A 16759-nucleotide genomic window follows, 5' to 3' on the forward strand; every position below is an offset into this window, starting at 1 on the left:
ATTACTACAGGAGAAATAAGTGTGCATCCTTCATATCTGTTTTCTTTCTTCCTACAACATATTGAAGTAATCTGATTAAACATCTCTTTCCCAGAGCCTATTTCAGGAACCTCAAAGGCAAAGAATTTGCTTGATCCATTTCTGTAATACTCGGCACATACTTTATTGTCTTGGTAGGCAGATAGGGTTATTTAAAGAAATTAAGCCAATACACAAGCAGATTTTTAAAAACCTGTTAGCCTTTTTAAGAAATCAAATTCTTTTAAAATTCCAAAGTCAATGTCCTTGTAAAGATAACACTCACCATCAGAAATGGCTTCTCCTTTCAGACTCTTGATTCCTCTGGGCATTGCACTTCCATCAAGGTAGAATTCAATTATGCCATCATCCAGGATAATTAGAAGATGAAGCCAAATATTCTCTTCTAAATATTTCAGGGCTGTTGTCTTGGCAACATAGGTAGCATTGGACCCCAAAGTTTTGTAATGAAGGGAAAGAGTCACATGGGATTCGTTGGTTTGAATTTTTACCCCATAGTAGATGCTTCCATTACCATCATCCTTTGCTATAATAAATCCATTAGTATTGGCATTGGGCATTACCCAAGCTGAAAAAGTAAAATTGGCAATTGAGTTGTTCCTGGAAGGATGGTATTTTGGATCAACAGTTCCAAATGCACCCTCTAGTCCACTGAAGTACAAAGCATCTGTCCCACTGTGGTGACGCCTCATGTGTGGCTGTAAATGCACAGTGCTGGGGAAAATTCCAACCAGCAGAAGATCTATCATTGGAGGCAAACCAGCAGGGAACTCACTGGACAGTATTTCCCAGCCTACACGTACATCACCAAAGACACCCTGTTGCCTTAAAATGGTAAAGTTGGTGATATAAGACATATCATCTTCTGAGAGAACATCTTCTGCTACTTCTCTCTCTAAGCACTCTGGATCCAAGATAAAAACTCCAAAAGGATCATCGTTGAATGGAATCATCACTGTCACCTGGAGGTTGGTTCCTGCTAGTTGACCCCCAGGACCTGGGGACCCACCTATAATAAGGAAATTTGTAATGAATGAGAAACCAGAATTTAAAAGACTTTCTAGTTTAAGGTGAAGACAATAGGTTTGTTCAGCAAACTTTCAGTTAAATCATTTACTCATTCATCAATGACCAACATGTCACCATATGGCGTTTACCACATTTTCAGGGGGGAAAGCATAATTTCATTAAAAATCAGTACAGCCTGAAAAAAGAATATTAACTAGAGAGTTTAATTCCTGTGCTTAAAACCGGTAGTGATAGGAAAATTGATTGTTTTAAAAATGAGCAATCTTTAAGCTACCATGAATTCGTACTTCCTAACTTTCATTAACTTTTTGTTGGAGACACTATATTTGAGTGGGCAAAAAATCCGTTTACAAGTTTGAGGATGAATGTAAGTCTCCATCCATAAAATTTAACCAAGACCACAAAATGAACATTAAAAATAACACTTCTATCCAAAATGGTATTTTGACATATAAAGTCAGACAATCAAGATATATTTATTTCTTCATTGACGGCATTTTTTCTACAGGTCTAATTATTTAAATGTAAAATATTAAACTTCAGTGGTAAAAGAAAAGAGATGGGAAAACACAGCACCTGAAATATTTACTAGCTTTAAAATATAAAACTCATTGAATTCAGGAATGTTATCTGGAAAAGCATGGAGAATGATTGGTTTGGCTCCTTCTCCATCCGTGAAGTTTACAGTCCCTGAAGTTTCATAGAACTCTTGTCCAGGCTGCAAAGCAGAATCATTCTCAAACAGCTGCCAAGACACAGAAACATTGCCAAAGTGTCCTCGCTGCCGCACAACCCTGCATAACAAATTAAAGAAAATTCATTATTATGGAAAATGTATAAGTAATGAAACTAACTCTAATGGAGGCTTTCTGTATTCCCTCAGAAACATACTTTTTCCATTTATCATCTTTAATATAAAGCAGCCAGGCAGTCCTAACTGAGCAACCATGAGGAATCTCATAGAAGAAAGAAGTAGAACTTAATAAAGAGAACCAATCTTTTTTTTTTTTTCATCCTCACCTGAGAATATTTTTCTATTGGTTTTCAGAGAGAGTGGAAGAGAGAGGGAAACAAAGAAAGAAATATTGATGTGAGAGAAACACATGGATTGGTTGCCTCCTGCATGAGCCCAGACCAGGGCCCAGGCCAGGGAAAAGCCTACAACTGAGGTATGTGCCCTTGACTAGAATCGAACCCGGGACCCTTTGGTCCGCAGGCCGACGCTCTAGCCACTCAGCAAAACTGGCTAGGCAAGAAAAGCAATCTTAAAAGTCACAGTCTTCCAAGTCCAAACTGAAAGATAAATTCTAAGCCCAATCAAAAAACTTTCTATGAGAACTGACAAATGTTCAGAAGCAAAGTACAGGGTGAGGAAGTCACATGTCACTTGAGAGCAGTTCCAGAAGACCTTGTATATTTGTCTCTCAGTCCTGACAAAGGATGGAAGTTGGGGTGAGGAGCGTGGGGAGAATAATTTCTGCTCACCAGCTAAGGTGCCATTTTCTTTTTTTTCAAACAAATGACAACAGCATAAAAAATATTTACAATCGATTCAGACTACCAACTTTAAAATTATTCAATTCTTAACCAGTATTTTCATTTTGAAAGGTAAGTATTTCAAAAGATTTCATATTATTGTACACAATTTTGAATTTGCCTTATCCAAATATGCTTACCAAAATGAATTAGTCTTTCCTTCTTCTACTGCTTTGTCTATGGGCTCCAAAGAAAAAATACCATTTGGGTCATCATTAGCTTCAATTATCACTGTAGCTATTCCATGTTGATATACTACTGTATCGCCTAAATTAAAAACAGGAAAGTTAAAATAACAAAAGTAGTTAACTTCCTGTTAAATTTGTATTTTTAACTAAGAAATACTTTATAATTAAACTAGAGGTCCGGTGCATGAAAATTCTTGCACTGGAGTGGGGGTCCCTCAGCCCGGCCTGCCCCCTCTCACAGTCCCTCAGGGGTGGGAGGCGACCCAGCCATCAGGAGAAGGCGATGCCCCATCAAACCTTGCCACGTGCCTGCCACCCCGGCAGGGCTGAGGGGACTGGGTGCCGCCATCTTGTGGCTGTGAGCGCCTCTATATTTGAGGGTGGGGCAGTAAATTATCATATTCCCTACTTATTGACCGGGCAGCCCCCACTGCTGCTATGTTCCCTCTGGGAGCCACCGGCTCAGACGCAAAGACTGCGCCATCTTGAAGGGGAAAGTGGATATTATTGGACGCCTGAAAAGCGTGGAGAATCTACAAATACAGCACCCACCGAACAGCTGTGAACCCGAGAACACCAGTCCCCAACTGGCGCAAGCACGCGGATTCAGAAGAGCTTTACACTCCACCACGGAAAGGTCAGATTTTGCCTGGGATAAGGTGAGGTCTTTGGTCCCGGCAGGAGAGAGAAACGCACACGCGGGAGCTGGAGAACCTGGGGAAATCTGCCCCTAGAAAAATCCGCAGCCGTTGGTGCTGGCGCGATCCGTGAATGTGGAAGGGGGTCCGCAGAGCTGCTAACAGAAGGGAACTCTAAAAAGCAACCCTTTTTGATCTGATGCAAAAGGACAGCCTAAAAATTTTAAAAGTGTGCCAGCTGCTTAGACCCAAGGGGAAAAAGAAGACTGCAAAGACTTGCACGCAGCCCCGGAGTTCGCACACTTACGCAGGCTCTCTCTTTTTTCATTTTCTTTTTTCTTTTTCCTCTATAAATCCTTGCTTCTGATTACTAAGCCCATACATAGGATCACCCAATTGGGGACACCCTAAGAGACTGCAGGGGAAAGTTGTTTTTCTGGAACCTGGGGATCAGAGAACAAGCTCTGGGGCAACCCACTCCCACAAACCAGTATTAAATGCCACAGGGAAAGCAGGATCTAAGCACTGGCTAGAGAGGACCTATAGACCCGGAGATCAATCCAGAAACACTACCACCCAGTGATTGAATCACAAATTGACTCTTGTGAAAACACAAATAAAGGAATACAAGAAAGTAAGATGCACTGCCTGCTTAAAAATCAGGACTGGCTTATAACACTGAGGAGCAGTGGAACTCAGGGAACTTCAATACTGTCCTGACTAGGAAACAGGTGTGCCAAACAGAACAGTAGAGGAAGTGAATGATCTTCACTACTGCACATTTTTACTTTTATTTTTTTTATTTTTTTCATCTTTTACTTAAGAAACTAATTTTTTTTCTTTTTTTCTTTTTAATTATTACATTTTTATTTTCAATCAGTATTATTACTACTACTATTTTACCTTTTTTTAAGTTTCATTTTTTTTCTCTTTATTTTACTTTAGGATTAGTGTTCTACATTCTATTTTCATCTTTCCTTTAGCATCATTTTACTCTATCTCAGCTTTACCTTTATGCCATCACTCTATTCCTAACTTTTCCCCTTTTGTTGTCCTATTTCTCTTACCCTTTTCCTACGTTACATTTTCCCTATTCCTTCTTTTTACCCCCTGTTAAAATTCCACCCTACTTATATATCTAATTTCCAATCTCCTGCTCCAAGTCCATACACACCAATCTCTTCTCTTTCTTCACTATCCAAAAAATTTTTTTCTCTCTGTCCTTTTGTTGTTGTTTACTTGATTGTTGATTATATCAATTTTTTATGCTTGTTTGTGAGATTATTTTGCTTATTCTTCTTTCTTTGTTTGTTTTGTATTTGTTTGTTTTTTGCTTCTGTTTTCCCTCACTGCGCTTGATATTAGTTGTTGTTTATAGTTTGCATTCATCTCCAGGTACTTGTTGCTGGCATCTGTTGGGATCAGTGGCTGTTCTATTGGAGTTTTCTCCCCTTATATATAGTTTGTTCCCCTCTTCTTTCTTATTCTCTTTCTTTTCTCTCTTAATTTTTTTCCCTTTTCCCAATTTCATTTTTACACTCCTTTCTTTTTTAATTTTTTACTCTTCTTCTTTCTCTGCTATCCTCTAATTCACCTTTCTCTGGTGGTCACCTTTATTTGGGGCTATTAATATCATGAATACATTTCTGTTCAGTGCCTTGTGTGTTGTACCTGGTTGTGTTGTATTTTGTGCCTTTAAATCAACACAGGAGAGAGAGAGCTACATAACCAGACACCCAGAGAAGAGAGACCATGGGGAGACAAAGAAACAGCCCGCATATGAAAGAAAGGCAGGCATTACTTCCTTTACAGAAAAGGAAGTAAACGAAATGGAGTCAAGCAACCTGTCAGAAAAAGAATTCAGAGAAATGGTCATAAGGTGGCTGAAAAGAAGGGAAGACAAATTTGACAATATGTGTAAGAACCAAGAGGAAATGAAGAACCAAGAAGAAATGAAAAGTGACATCACTGCTGTAAAGAACTCAATAGAAAGCAACAAATGTGAACTACAAGAAGCAGAGGACTGCATCAGTGAGCTAGAAGACAAGGTAGGAAAAAATACCCAAGTAGAGCAGCTTCTAGAAAAAAAATTAAAAAGCAGGAGGAGAGCCTAAGGCAGTAGTCAGCAAACTCATTAGTCAACAGAGCAGCAAACCGCGGCTCGTGAGCCGCATGTGGCTCGCGAGCCACGTTTTGCCGACCACTGGCCTAAGGAAACTTTGGGACAACATGAAACAAAACAAAATTCACAGAATAGGGGTGCCAGAAGGAGAGGAAACTGAGCAAGGAATAGAAAACCTGTTTGAGGAAATAATGACAGAAAACTTCCCTGATATAGGGAAGAAAAAAGCCACACAAATCCAAGAAGCTCACAGAGTCCCAAGCAAAATGAACCCCAAAAGACTGACGCCAAGGCACATTATAAATAAATTGGCAAACAACGACAAAGCTTAAAAGCGGCCAGAAAGAGACATAAAGTTACCTACAAAGGAACCCCCATCAGACTAGTGATTGATTTCTCAACAGAAACTCATCAGGCCAGAAGGGAATGGAATGAAATATACAAAGTCATGCAAAAGAAGGGACTGAATCCAAGAATACTGTACCCAGCAAGGCTATCAATCAAAACTGAAGGTGAAATCAGGAGTTTCACAGACAAAAAAGGACTAAGGGAATTTATTACCACCAAACCAGAAATGCAAGAAATGCTAAAGGGTCTGCTGTAAAAAAAAAAAAAAAAAAAAAAAAAAAAAAGAAATAGGAAGCAAAGAAGGAACACAGGGGTAAAGAATAAAAATGGTGACAAACAATTACCTATCAATAATAACTTTAAATGTAAATGGATTAAATGCCCCAATCAAAGACATAGGATAACAGATTGGATAAGAAAACATTACCCATATATCTGCTGTCTACAAGAAACCCACCTCAGAAAAAAAGACGCACACAGACTGAAGATGAAGGGATGGAAAAAGGTTTATCAGGTGAATGGAGATGAAAAAAAGGCTGGGGTAGCAATACTTATATCTGACAAATTAGATCTCAAAGTGAAGGACATAAAAAGAGATAAGGAAGGCCACTTCATATTACTAAAGGGAGCATTCCAACTAGAAGAAATAACGCTGGTAAACATAAACGCACCCAATACAGGAGCACCCAAATACATAAAAAAACTCCTGGAGGATATCAAGGGAGAGATTGACAGCAATACAATCATAGTAGGAGACTTTAATACCCCACTATCACCATTGGAAAAATCCTCTAAATAAAATCAGCAAAGAAGTATCAATCCTAAATGACTCACTAGACCAGATGGAATTAATTGACATCTTCAGAACATTTGACCCCAAAGCCACAGAATATACATTCTTCTCAAGTGCACATGGGTCATTTTCAAAGATAGAGCATATATTGGGTCACAGGCAAAGTCTTTTCAAATTCAAGAAGAAAGAAATCATATCAAGCATCTTCTCAGATCACAGTGGCATAAAACTGGAAATCAAGTACAATAAAAACAATCCAAAAAAATCAAACACATGGAGACTAAAAAGCCTGCTATTAAACAAGAACTGGGTTACCAGAGAGATCAAAGAAGAAATAAAAAACATCATGGCAACAAATGACAATGAAAACACAACAATCCAAAATCTATGGGACACAGTGAAAGCAGTCTTGAGAGGGAAGTTCATAGCTCTACAAGCCTACTGCAAAAAACAAGAAACAATGGTAATAAATTGCCTAAACCTACAACTCAAAGAGTTAGAAAGAGAGCAACAAGAAAAGCCCAGTGTAAGCAGAAGGAAGGAAATAATAAAGATCAGAGCAGAGATAAACAAAATAAAAACAAAAATAAAAAATACAAAAGATCAACAAAACCAAGAGCGGGTTCTTTGAAAGGATAAACAAGATTGATGAACCTCTAGCCAGGCTTACCGAGAAGCAAAGAGAGAGGACTCAAATAAACAAAATCAGAAATGAAAGAGGAGAACTAACAACAGACCCCACAGAAATACAAAGGATTGTTTAAAAATACTATGAACAACTCTATTCCAACAAACTGGACAACCTGGAGGAAATGGACATATTCCTAGAAAAATACAACCTTCCAAAACTCAATCAAGAAGAATCTAAATATCTCAATAGGCCAAAAACTATGGAAGAAATTGAAGCAGTCATCAAAGAGCTTCCAGCAAACAAAAGCCCGGGGCCAGACGGCTTCACAGGGGAGTTTTACCAAACATTCAAGGAAGAACTAAAACCTATCCTCCTCAGACTATTCCAAAAAATTCAAGAGGAAGGAACACTTCCCAGCTCCTTCTATGAAGCCAGCATCACCCTAATACCAAAACCAGATAAAGACAACACAATGAAAGAGAATTACAGGACAATATCCCTCATGAACATAGATGCCAAAATCCTCAACAAAATTCTAGAAAATCGGATCCAGCAGTACATCAGAAAGATCATATACCATGACCAAGTAGGATTTATCCCAGGAATGCAAGGATGGTACAATATCCTCAAATCAATAAATGAGATACATCACATAAACAAACTGAGAGATAAAAATCACATAGTCATATCAATTGATGCAGAAAAAACATTTGACAAAATCCAACACCCTTTCTTGATAAAAACTCTCAACAAAGTGAGAATAGAAGGATCATACCTCCACATAATAAAAGCCATATATGATAAACCCACAGCTAACACCATACTCAATGGGCAAAAACTAAAACCATTTCCCCTAAGAATAGGAACAAGACAGGGATGCCCATTCTCACCACTCCTGTTCAACATAGTACTGGAAGTATTAGCCCTTGCTATCAGACAAGAAGAAGAAATAAAAGGCATCCAAAATGGAAAAGAAGAAGTAAAGCTATCCTTATTTGCAGATGACATGATATTGTACATAAAAAATCTGAAAGACTTCATCAAAAAACTATTAGATTTGATAAATGAATTCAGCAATGTAGCAGGATACAAAATTAACGCCAAGAAATCTATGGCATTTCTATACACCAATAGTGAACTTACAGAAAGAGAGACTAAAAAAGCAATCCCATTTACCATCGCACCAAAAAAATTAAGATACCTAGGAATAAACTTAACTAAGGAGGTAAAAGACCTATATGCAGAAAACTACAGGACACTGAAAAAGAGATAGAGGAAGACGTAAACAGATGGAAGAACATACCATGTGCATGGATTGGTAGAATCAACATCATTAAAATGTCCATACTACCCAAAGCAATCTATAGGTTCAATGCACTCCCCATTAAAATACCAACAGCATATTTCACAGACCTAGAAAGAACTCTCCAAAAATTAAACTGGAATAAAAAAAGACCCCGAATAGCCACAGCAATCCTGAGAAAGAAGAACAAAGTAGGTTGGATCTCAATACCAGATTTCAAGCTGTATTACAAAGCTACTTTTCTCAGAACAGCCTGGTACTGGCACAAGAACAGACATATAGACCAATGGAATAGAATACAGAATACAGATACTGACCCAAACCACTATGCTCAATTAATATTTGACAAAGGAGGCATGAACATGCAATGGAGTCAAGACAGTCTCTTCAACAAATGGTGTTGGGAAAATTGGACAGATACATGAAAAAAAAATGAAACTAGACCACCAACTTACATCGTACACAAAAATAAACTCAAAATGGATACAGGACTTAAACATAAGACAGGAAACCATAAAAATATTAGAGGAATCCACAGGCAGAGAAATCTCAGACATATGCCGAAGCGATTTCTTCACCGATACCGCTCCTAGGGCAATGGAAACTAAAGAGAAAATAAACAAATGGGACCACATCAAAATAAAAAGCTTTTGCACAGCAAAAGAAACCATCAACAAAACAATAAGGAAGCCCACTGTATGGGAGAACATATTTGCAAATGTTATCACTGATAAAGGTTTAATCTCCAACATCAACAGGGAACTTATACAACTTAATAAAAGGAAGATAAATGATCCAATAAAAAAATGGGCAACGGACCTAAATAGAATCTTTTTTAAAGAAGACAGAAGGAAGGCCATAAGACATATGAAAACATGCTCAAAGTCACTAATTATCCAAGAGATGCAAATCAAAACTCAATGCAGTACCATCTCACACCTGTCAGAATGGCAACCATCAACAAATCAACAAATGACAAGTGCTGGCGAGGATGCAGAAAAAAGGAACCCTCGTGCACTGCTGGTGGGAATGCAGACTGGTGCAGCCACTGTGGAGAACAGTATGGAGTTTCCTCAAAAAACTAAAAATGGAAATCCCATTTGACCCAGTAATCCCACTTCTAGGAATATATCCCAAGAAACTAGAAACACCAATCAGAAAGGATATATGCACCCCTATGTTCATAGCAGCACAATTCACCATAGCTAAGATTTGGAAACAGCCCCAATGCCCATCAGCAGATGAGTGGATTAGAAAACTATGGTACATCTACACAATGGAATACTACGCTGCTATAAAAAAAGAAGGAATTCTTAGCATTTGCAGCAGCATGGATGGACCTGGAGAGCATTATGTTAAGTGAAATAAGCCAGGCAATGAAAGAAAAATACCACATGATCTCACTCATTTATGGAAAATAAAGAACATTATAATCTGATGAACAAAAAGATAGATACAGAGGCAGTAAAGCACCGAACAGACTGTCAATTTGCAGCGGGAAAGCAGGGGAGTGTTGGGGAGGGGGAGAAAGAGATCAACCAAAGGACTTGTATGCATGCATATAAGCACAACAAATGGACACAAGACACTGGGGGGGTGGGATGAGGGCATGCGACAGGGGGTAGGGGAGGCTGGGGGGAAGGGCAATGGGGAAAAAAAAGCATATATATATGTACTACTACATGTAATACTTTAAAGAATAAAAAAAAGAAAGAAATAGACAGCAAACCACTGTTTAGAAAATGCTGACAATATAGAGTAATAAAGTAACTTAAAATATCCTATATAATAAAAGCCTAATATGCTGTGTCCAGTCATCCATTCAACCAATCAAAGCCTAATATGCTAATGACATGCTAAAGCCGCTCAACCACTTTCTAGGACATGCACTGACCACCAAGGGCCAAAGAGTTGACCAGTCGACCAGTTGCTATGATGTGCACTGACCACCAGGGGACAGATGTTCTGACCAATAGGTGAGCTTGTTGCTGGGGTCCAGGCTGATCGGGACTGAGCGAGATGGGCCGGACACGCCCTGGAACCCTCCTGTGATCCCTCCCTGGCTGGCCAACCTCTCGTGTCCCTCCTAGCCCCGATCATGCACCGGTGGGGTCCCTCGGCTTGGCCTGTGCCCTTTCACAATCCAGGACCCCTCAGGGGCTGTCGGAGAGCCAGTTTCAGCCCAATCCCACAGACCAGGCCAAGGGACCCCAATGGTGCACGAATTCGTGCACTGGGCCTCTAGTTATATCATAAAATCTAACAAAAACATCTAAAAATAATAAAACCTAATTCTGGCAGACTCTGCTATCATATGCATTTGTCATCAACATACATTTCATAGGTAGTGCTAAAAGCTCATTCTGTTTCTCCACAGAGAGAACTGAAAATATTTAATAAGGGATCTAGGGATGGCCAAGTCCTTTGATCCAGTAATTCAATCTCAGGGCACCTACTGTGAATGGTAACTATCAGGCATAAACTCCCACTGACAGCACTAGGTCATGTTAGAGATGCTGCCCCTCCAGCTCACTTCATCGATCCCCTCAGGTTCTCAATGTTTTGACATTACAGAAGGAGAGAAAAGAGGAAGAAAGAGAACTAAGAAAAGATATAAAAAGCACAAATTTGTATAATCCAAGTCTTCAATGCTAAAGTCATTAGATTCTCAGATGCGATCACTTCTGGAAAAATACTGAAGACAAATGCAGCGGCAGTGTACATACCAGACCTTCATACCTCAGGCCAGTGGCCCAATCACACCTTGTGCATTTCACTCATTCACTCTCTCTCAAATAAAAAACACATTTTCTCTCATCGATGTTTCTAACTCTCTATCCCTCTCCTTTCCTCTCTGTAAAAAATCAATAAAAATATATTTTTTAAAAAAAGAATTGATCAAATTAGTAAATATATTAAAGATAATGGGAGCAGGCTTTCTCACTATAAGAGAAGGGAGGGACAAATATGGAAAGGGAGAAAACTAGAATGAACCCTGTGATATTAGATAGAAATGGAGATACTGGTGCAAACTAATAAGTTTTCAATATACATAGTTGGACATAGAAGTAGAGATGTGAAAGTTGTGTATGTATACATAGAAACAGGCATATATACATATATTCTCTGTACACTAAGAGAACTAAAAGGAGCATAACCACAATAACAATAAGCACTCCTAGTGCCATATCCTGGTTTCTAAATAACATTCTTCACTAAAAGGAACCAGGGCTTCCTGGAGAAATGGTTGATTTCAGGGTTGTGACAGGAAAAGTATAAGATGAGTTTGGAACCTCTTGCTGGGCCAGAAAGTAAGAAAATGTTCAAATAATAACAGGGACATGTCAAAAAGACGAAGTAGTCATCTTGAACAGGGTACCACTGGCCAAATCTAGGACAATTTAACTGCCAAAACAAATAATGATGCAAAACAAAACCCAATGTTTTAAATAGAAACCATGAGTCCATACTGATAAATATATCAGGAAGATAATTGAAAGTCTGATGAGTAACAAGATACTTGCACATTTTAAAGTATCTTCCTCATAAAATTTACTAATTACAAAGAGGAAAAAGTACAGTGGACAAGGCAGGCAGTCACCACCTAAATTGTGGTCAAAGTGAACATCACATAAAGGAACAAAAGAAAATCATGTGCCAACTACAGGGACATGATGCGAGCTCAGAATCACCTTCCATGAAATCCCTGCCAAGGATGCAAAACCTGACTCTGATAATGATGAAACATTAAACAAGCCCCAAAATGAGGAACAGTCTACAAAATAACCAGTCTTATAATCTTCCATATCCTAAAGATCATGAAAGTCAAGGAAAGACTGAGGAACTACTCCAGACTGAAGAGCTTAAAGAGAGGTGACAATGAAAAGCAATACATGATTCAGGAAATGATCATTTTGCTAGAAAGAAGAAAACTGGCACAACTGGAGAAATTTGAATGGGGCCTGAGGCAATGATTCTATTAATATTAAGTTCCTGGGTTCAATGGTTATACTGTGGTTATGTAGGAGAATGTCCTTATTTCTAGAAAAACACCAATGTTTTCATGGGTGATGAAATATCATGTCTTCAACTTACTCTCAAAAGGCTCAGGAAAAAAGAGCTCTTTGTAGTCCTAAAAGAATAAAATAAATATTAAAATAAGTTATGGTCCCTCCAATTTACTAACGGTGAGGTCAAAACCTTCTAAGAGATGAAATATTGGGATCAAAATATCCTACTTCATTTACAGTAGAGGGAAGAATGAAGAGCCTGCCTTTTCTCCCTCGCACATTGCCATTCATTGTGGCTAATAGCTTCAGAGACTTATCAAACAGCCAGTTGGGCTCAGCCACCTACAGAATACATCTTCCCAACTAGTATGCCCAGCACCCTGCTAGGAGAGCAAGTGGTTACAGAGCTCTTGATGCCCAGTGCCCTTGGGTGACTAGACAAGGCTTAGCATAGCTTTAGCTAGAAGATTTTTATTCATTACATAATATCATAATTTTCTATGTGTGCTGTATTGTGAAAAAAAGGTTACAAATAATGCCACAGAGAATGCCAGGTACATGAAGGTTCAATACATATTCTTCACCCCACCCCCTCAAGAAAGCAATGAAGCAATTTTGCTCTTGAACAGTCACAGATGATATTTAAGTACTACTTAGCACTGAAACAACAGATCAGTCATAAAAGTACACATTATTTACCTGTTGAGTTAAAGAGGATTATATAAAAGTGCTCATCCGTTTCTGGGATATCGTCTTCGTTAATGAATACAGATATTCTCTGCTCTCTACTTCCAACCTCAAAAACAAGCGTTTCTCCTTTTTCAACAGGAACAAAGTCTCCCTCTCTTGCGGTGGCCTTCCCGTCCATGGTAGCATATTGGACGGTGCAAACAACATTAATAGATCCATTTCTGAGAACCGTAAAGTCAGCAGTCTCACCTTCCTGAACCCTCACCATGCGAGGTTCTGAAATATTCACAAAGAAAAGAAGAAACATACGAGCTTTTAGTATTCCATCTACATGTTTTCAGGTCATTTATGTTTCTTCACGTCCCCACAAAAAATTCCCTCCAATGTATCTTTGCTTAAAGACTCACTTCTAGTCCCAAATTCTACATGAGACCTCCTTTGCTTACATCTAGCCAATGGTCTTTCTCTTAACCTAATTCCTACAGAATCCATTGTCTTCAAAACCCAATTTTGGTGAATTACATATCTGAAATCCCCTGCCTACTATTTCATATGCCTCATTTCCAAATGTAAACTGTAAGTTCCTTGAGAAAAGGCCCAGATATCTTATATTTTATTTTTGTCACAGGAGTTAGCAGGAGGTTGAACAAAAGACTAATTTATAAAATACATATTAACCAAAGGTTAAGAATATGAATCAATAAAACTGAAGAAGTTTAAAAGATTCCTGCCATTGTAAACTGGATATCTTGCAAGATGGGCTTAAGAAAGAATTAGACAACATTTAAGTCTCACAAATAAAACTAAAAGATATATCATATGGCAAAAGACAATTCTAAAGAAACTATTAAAGTGGCAAAAATGAAGAAACCTTGATTTATATGACCATTCAATATTAGTTGCTATATTAAGTTACCATCCATTAGATACAGTACCCAGACCCTGAGCTAGCTACACTGTGGATTGGACGAAGTTACATGAAAAAATATTCATTTTTGCACAAAGGAAAGAAAATAACTTGGAGTTTGAAGGTGTAGTGAACAAAGCTAACAAAACTGTAATTACTATTTTTTTCCTTCAGAAGATGCTTAAAAATATTTGTTAAAACCTCAAGAAGATCAAATAATGATCATACAAACAAATAATAAAGTCATATTTAAAGAAGTATTAATTGTGCTTTATTAAAAATGTTCAGTTAAAAATAAATAAAAACGCACAAATATACTGTTTAAGAAAAAAATAGCAATACCACCTGCAAAATAAATGGGGTCATCATTTCTTCTGATGCTCAGAATTGCAGTAGTCTTATTTCCTATTTTAGCTCCTCCAGTGGCATTAAGTAGGGTAATGGTGAATTCCTCCATTTCCTCTGGAATCTTTTGGAAAATATTTTAAGTCAGGCGATTTGTACAAATAATTCCACTGTATATTCCTAAATTATTTTTATCTTTTTTAAAAAATATAGCTGTATTAATGATAGTGCTAATGTTCATTTTCATTTCTGAGGCAGAGCCACCCTAAATTATTCAAGTAGGACTCAGATCCCCAGAATTTTCATGTGCATTCATATGAAAAGCCACTTTATTTTGACTCTCCATAAAATTTACTGTAAATAAATATCTTGCTTTAAGCTAAAAATAAAAATACTACAGTCATACTATTTCTTTAAGAAAGTGGTATATATGTTGTTTATAAGAAAAAATGGAACAGAAAAAATAATTTTTCGACATATTTACAACTGAGTTCATAATAGTAAAAGTTCAGCTAACTCTCAAAGACCACTTACAAATGTTACTGAAGTTTCACCCAAGTGTGTCTTAAAGACCTCATTCCCATGTCCTAACAAGATGTGGTTGCCCACAGCTCTGAGCCTCTATGAACCCCCAGGTGGACACTGTTTCTCTTTCACTTCCTCCATATGAGCTGGCCTTCTTCACATGGTAAAAGAGGGTTAGATTTTGTCTCTAATGGGACAAGTTCGAAGTAAAGGAGGTAGGCTTCCCCTCTGAAAGGTCCACTCCCACCGTTACTGAGTTCTTTCTCTGCATTATCAGTAAGACTAGTGCATGGGGGGAGGGGGATTGCCCCTCAGCCCAGCCTGCACCCTCTCCAATATGGGACCCCTCAAGGGATGTCTGACTGCCCAGTGGGATCAGGCCTAAATGGGCAGTCAGACATCCCTCTCACAATCCAGGACTGCTGGGTTCCAACCGTTTGCCTGCCTGCCTGCCTGCTTGCCCCTAACCACTTCTGCCTGCCAGCCTGGTCACCCCTAACCACTCCCCTGCCAACCTGATCAATGTCTAACTGCTCCCCTGCCAGCCCAATTGCCCCTAATGGCCCTCCCCTGCCAGCCTGGTCGCCCCAACTGCCCTCCCCTGCTGGCCTGGTCACCCCCATCTGCCCTCCCCTGCTGGCCCAGTCACCCCCAACTGCCTTCCCCTGCAGGCCTGGTCCCTCCCAACTGCCCTCCTCTGCAGGCCTGGTTCCACCCAAACTTCCCTCCCCTGCCGGCCCAGTCACCCCTAACTGCCCACCCCTGCCAGCCCGGTCACCCCCAACTGCCTTCCCCTGCTGTCCTGGTCACCCCAACTGCCCTCCCCTGCAGGCCTGGTCCCTCCCAACTGCCCTCCCCTGCTGGCCTGATTGCCTACAACTGCCCTCCTCTGCAGGCCTGGTTGCCCCCAACTGCCCTCCCCTGCCGACCATCTTGTGTCCACATTGGGGCGGCCATCTTTTACCACATGGCGGTGGCCATCTTGTGTGTTGGAGTGATGGTCAATTTGCTATTACTCTTTTATTAGATAGGATGAACACCATGATGGATCCACAATCCTTATGGTCCACGACCCTGATTCTGAGAGTGCACCATGAGATACCTGGTAGGAGGTACACTTGTTTTCAAAGGGTCTAAGAACAACGCAAGCACTTCACCCCTCCCCCAACCGTGACTCCCTGATATTGAACACCTACACAGTGTCACTGGCCACTATCAGTTCTAAGAGTTAAAAATTCCTTCAGGAAACCAAAAATAGTATTTCTCATTTAGGTTATAGTCAGACATTATCGTACCTGAGTTCTTTATCAATATATTCACAACAAAATATATTACCAGATGTTTAATTATGTGATAAAACGTAATTATTAAGCAATGACAAGTAAAGAGAATTATATACGCAATACTTACCTCATCTGGAAGGGAGTAAATGGTGATATTTTTTAAAAATTCCTGATCTCCAAAGAAAACAGTCCCTTGGACAGGAAATACATCTTGTGTAAAGTCTGGACTAACCACCCATGATATACTAACGTCACCAAAGTTGCCTCGATTTCTTATTATACTATAAACAGCTGTAAAATACAAATGTGTATAATATATGTGAGCATATATTAAACAATTCTAAAATGATAAGTAAAGAAATTGCTCAAAAA

At 39.1% G+C, this 16759-nt stretch overlaps 1 protein-coding gene across 1 annotated transcript in view; it reads right to left on the reverse strand.

Annotated features, from left to right (window-relative positions):
• Nucleotides 1-16759, reverse strand: part of ADGRV1 (adhesion G protein-coupled receptor V1) — a gene marked incomplete at its 5' end in the record, with an annotated part of 472861 nt that overhangs the window by 428872 nt on the left and 27230 nt on the right. The window contains 6 exons of the mRNA XM_080679158.1: nt 305-1048; nt 1645-1862; nt 2745-2871; nt 13337-13603; nt 14580-14703; nt 16515-16678. Of these exons, the coding sequence (XP_080535284.1) occupies nt 305-1048; nt 1645-1862; nt 2745-2871; nt 13337-13603; nt 14580-14703; nt 16515-16678 (1644 nt within the window). The remainder of the gene's footprint in view (nt 1-304; nt 1049-1644; nt 1863-2744; nt 2872-13336; nt 13604-14579; nt 14704-16514; nt 16679-16759) is intronic.

This window comes from Plecotus auritus, assembly GCF_963455305.1.
Source record: "Plecotus auritus genome assembly, chromosome: 7".
Lineage (NCBI taxonomy): Eukaryota > Metazoa > Chordata > Mammalia > Chiroptera > Vespertilionidae > Plecotus > Plecotus auritus.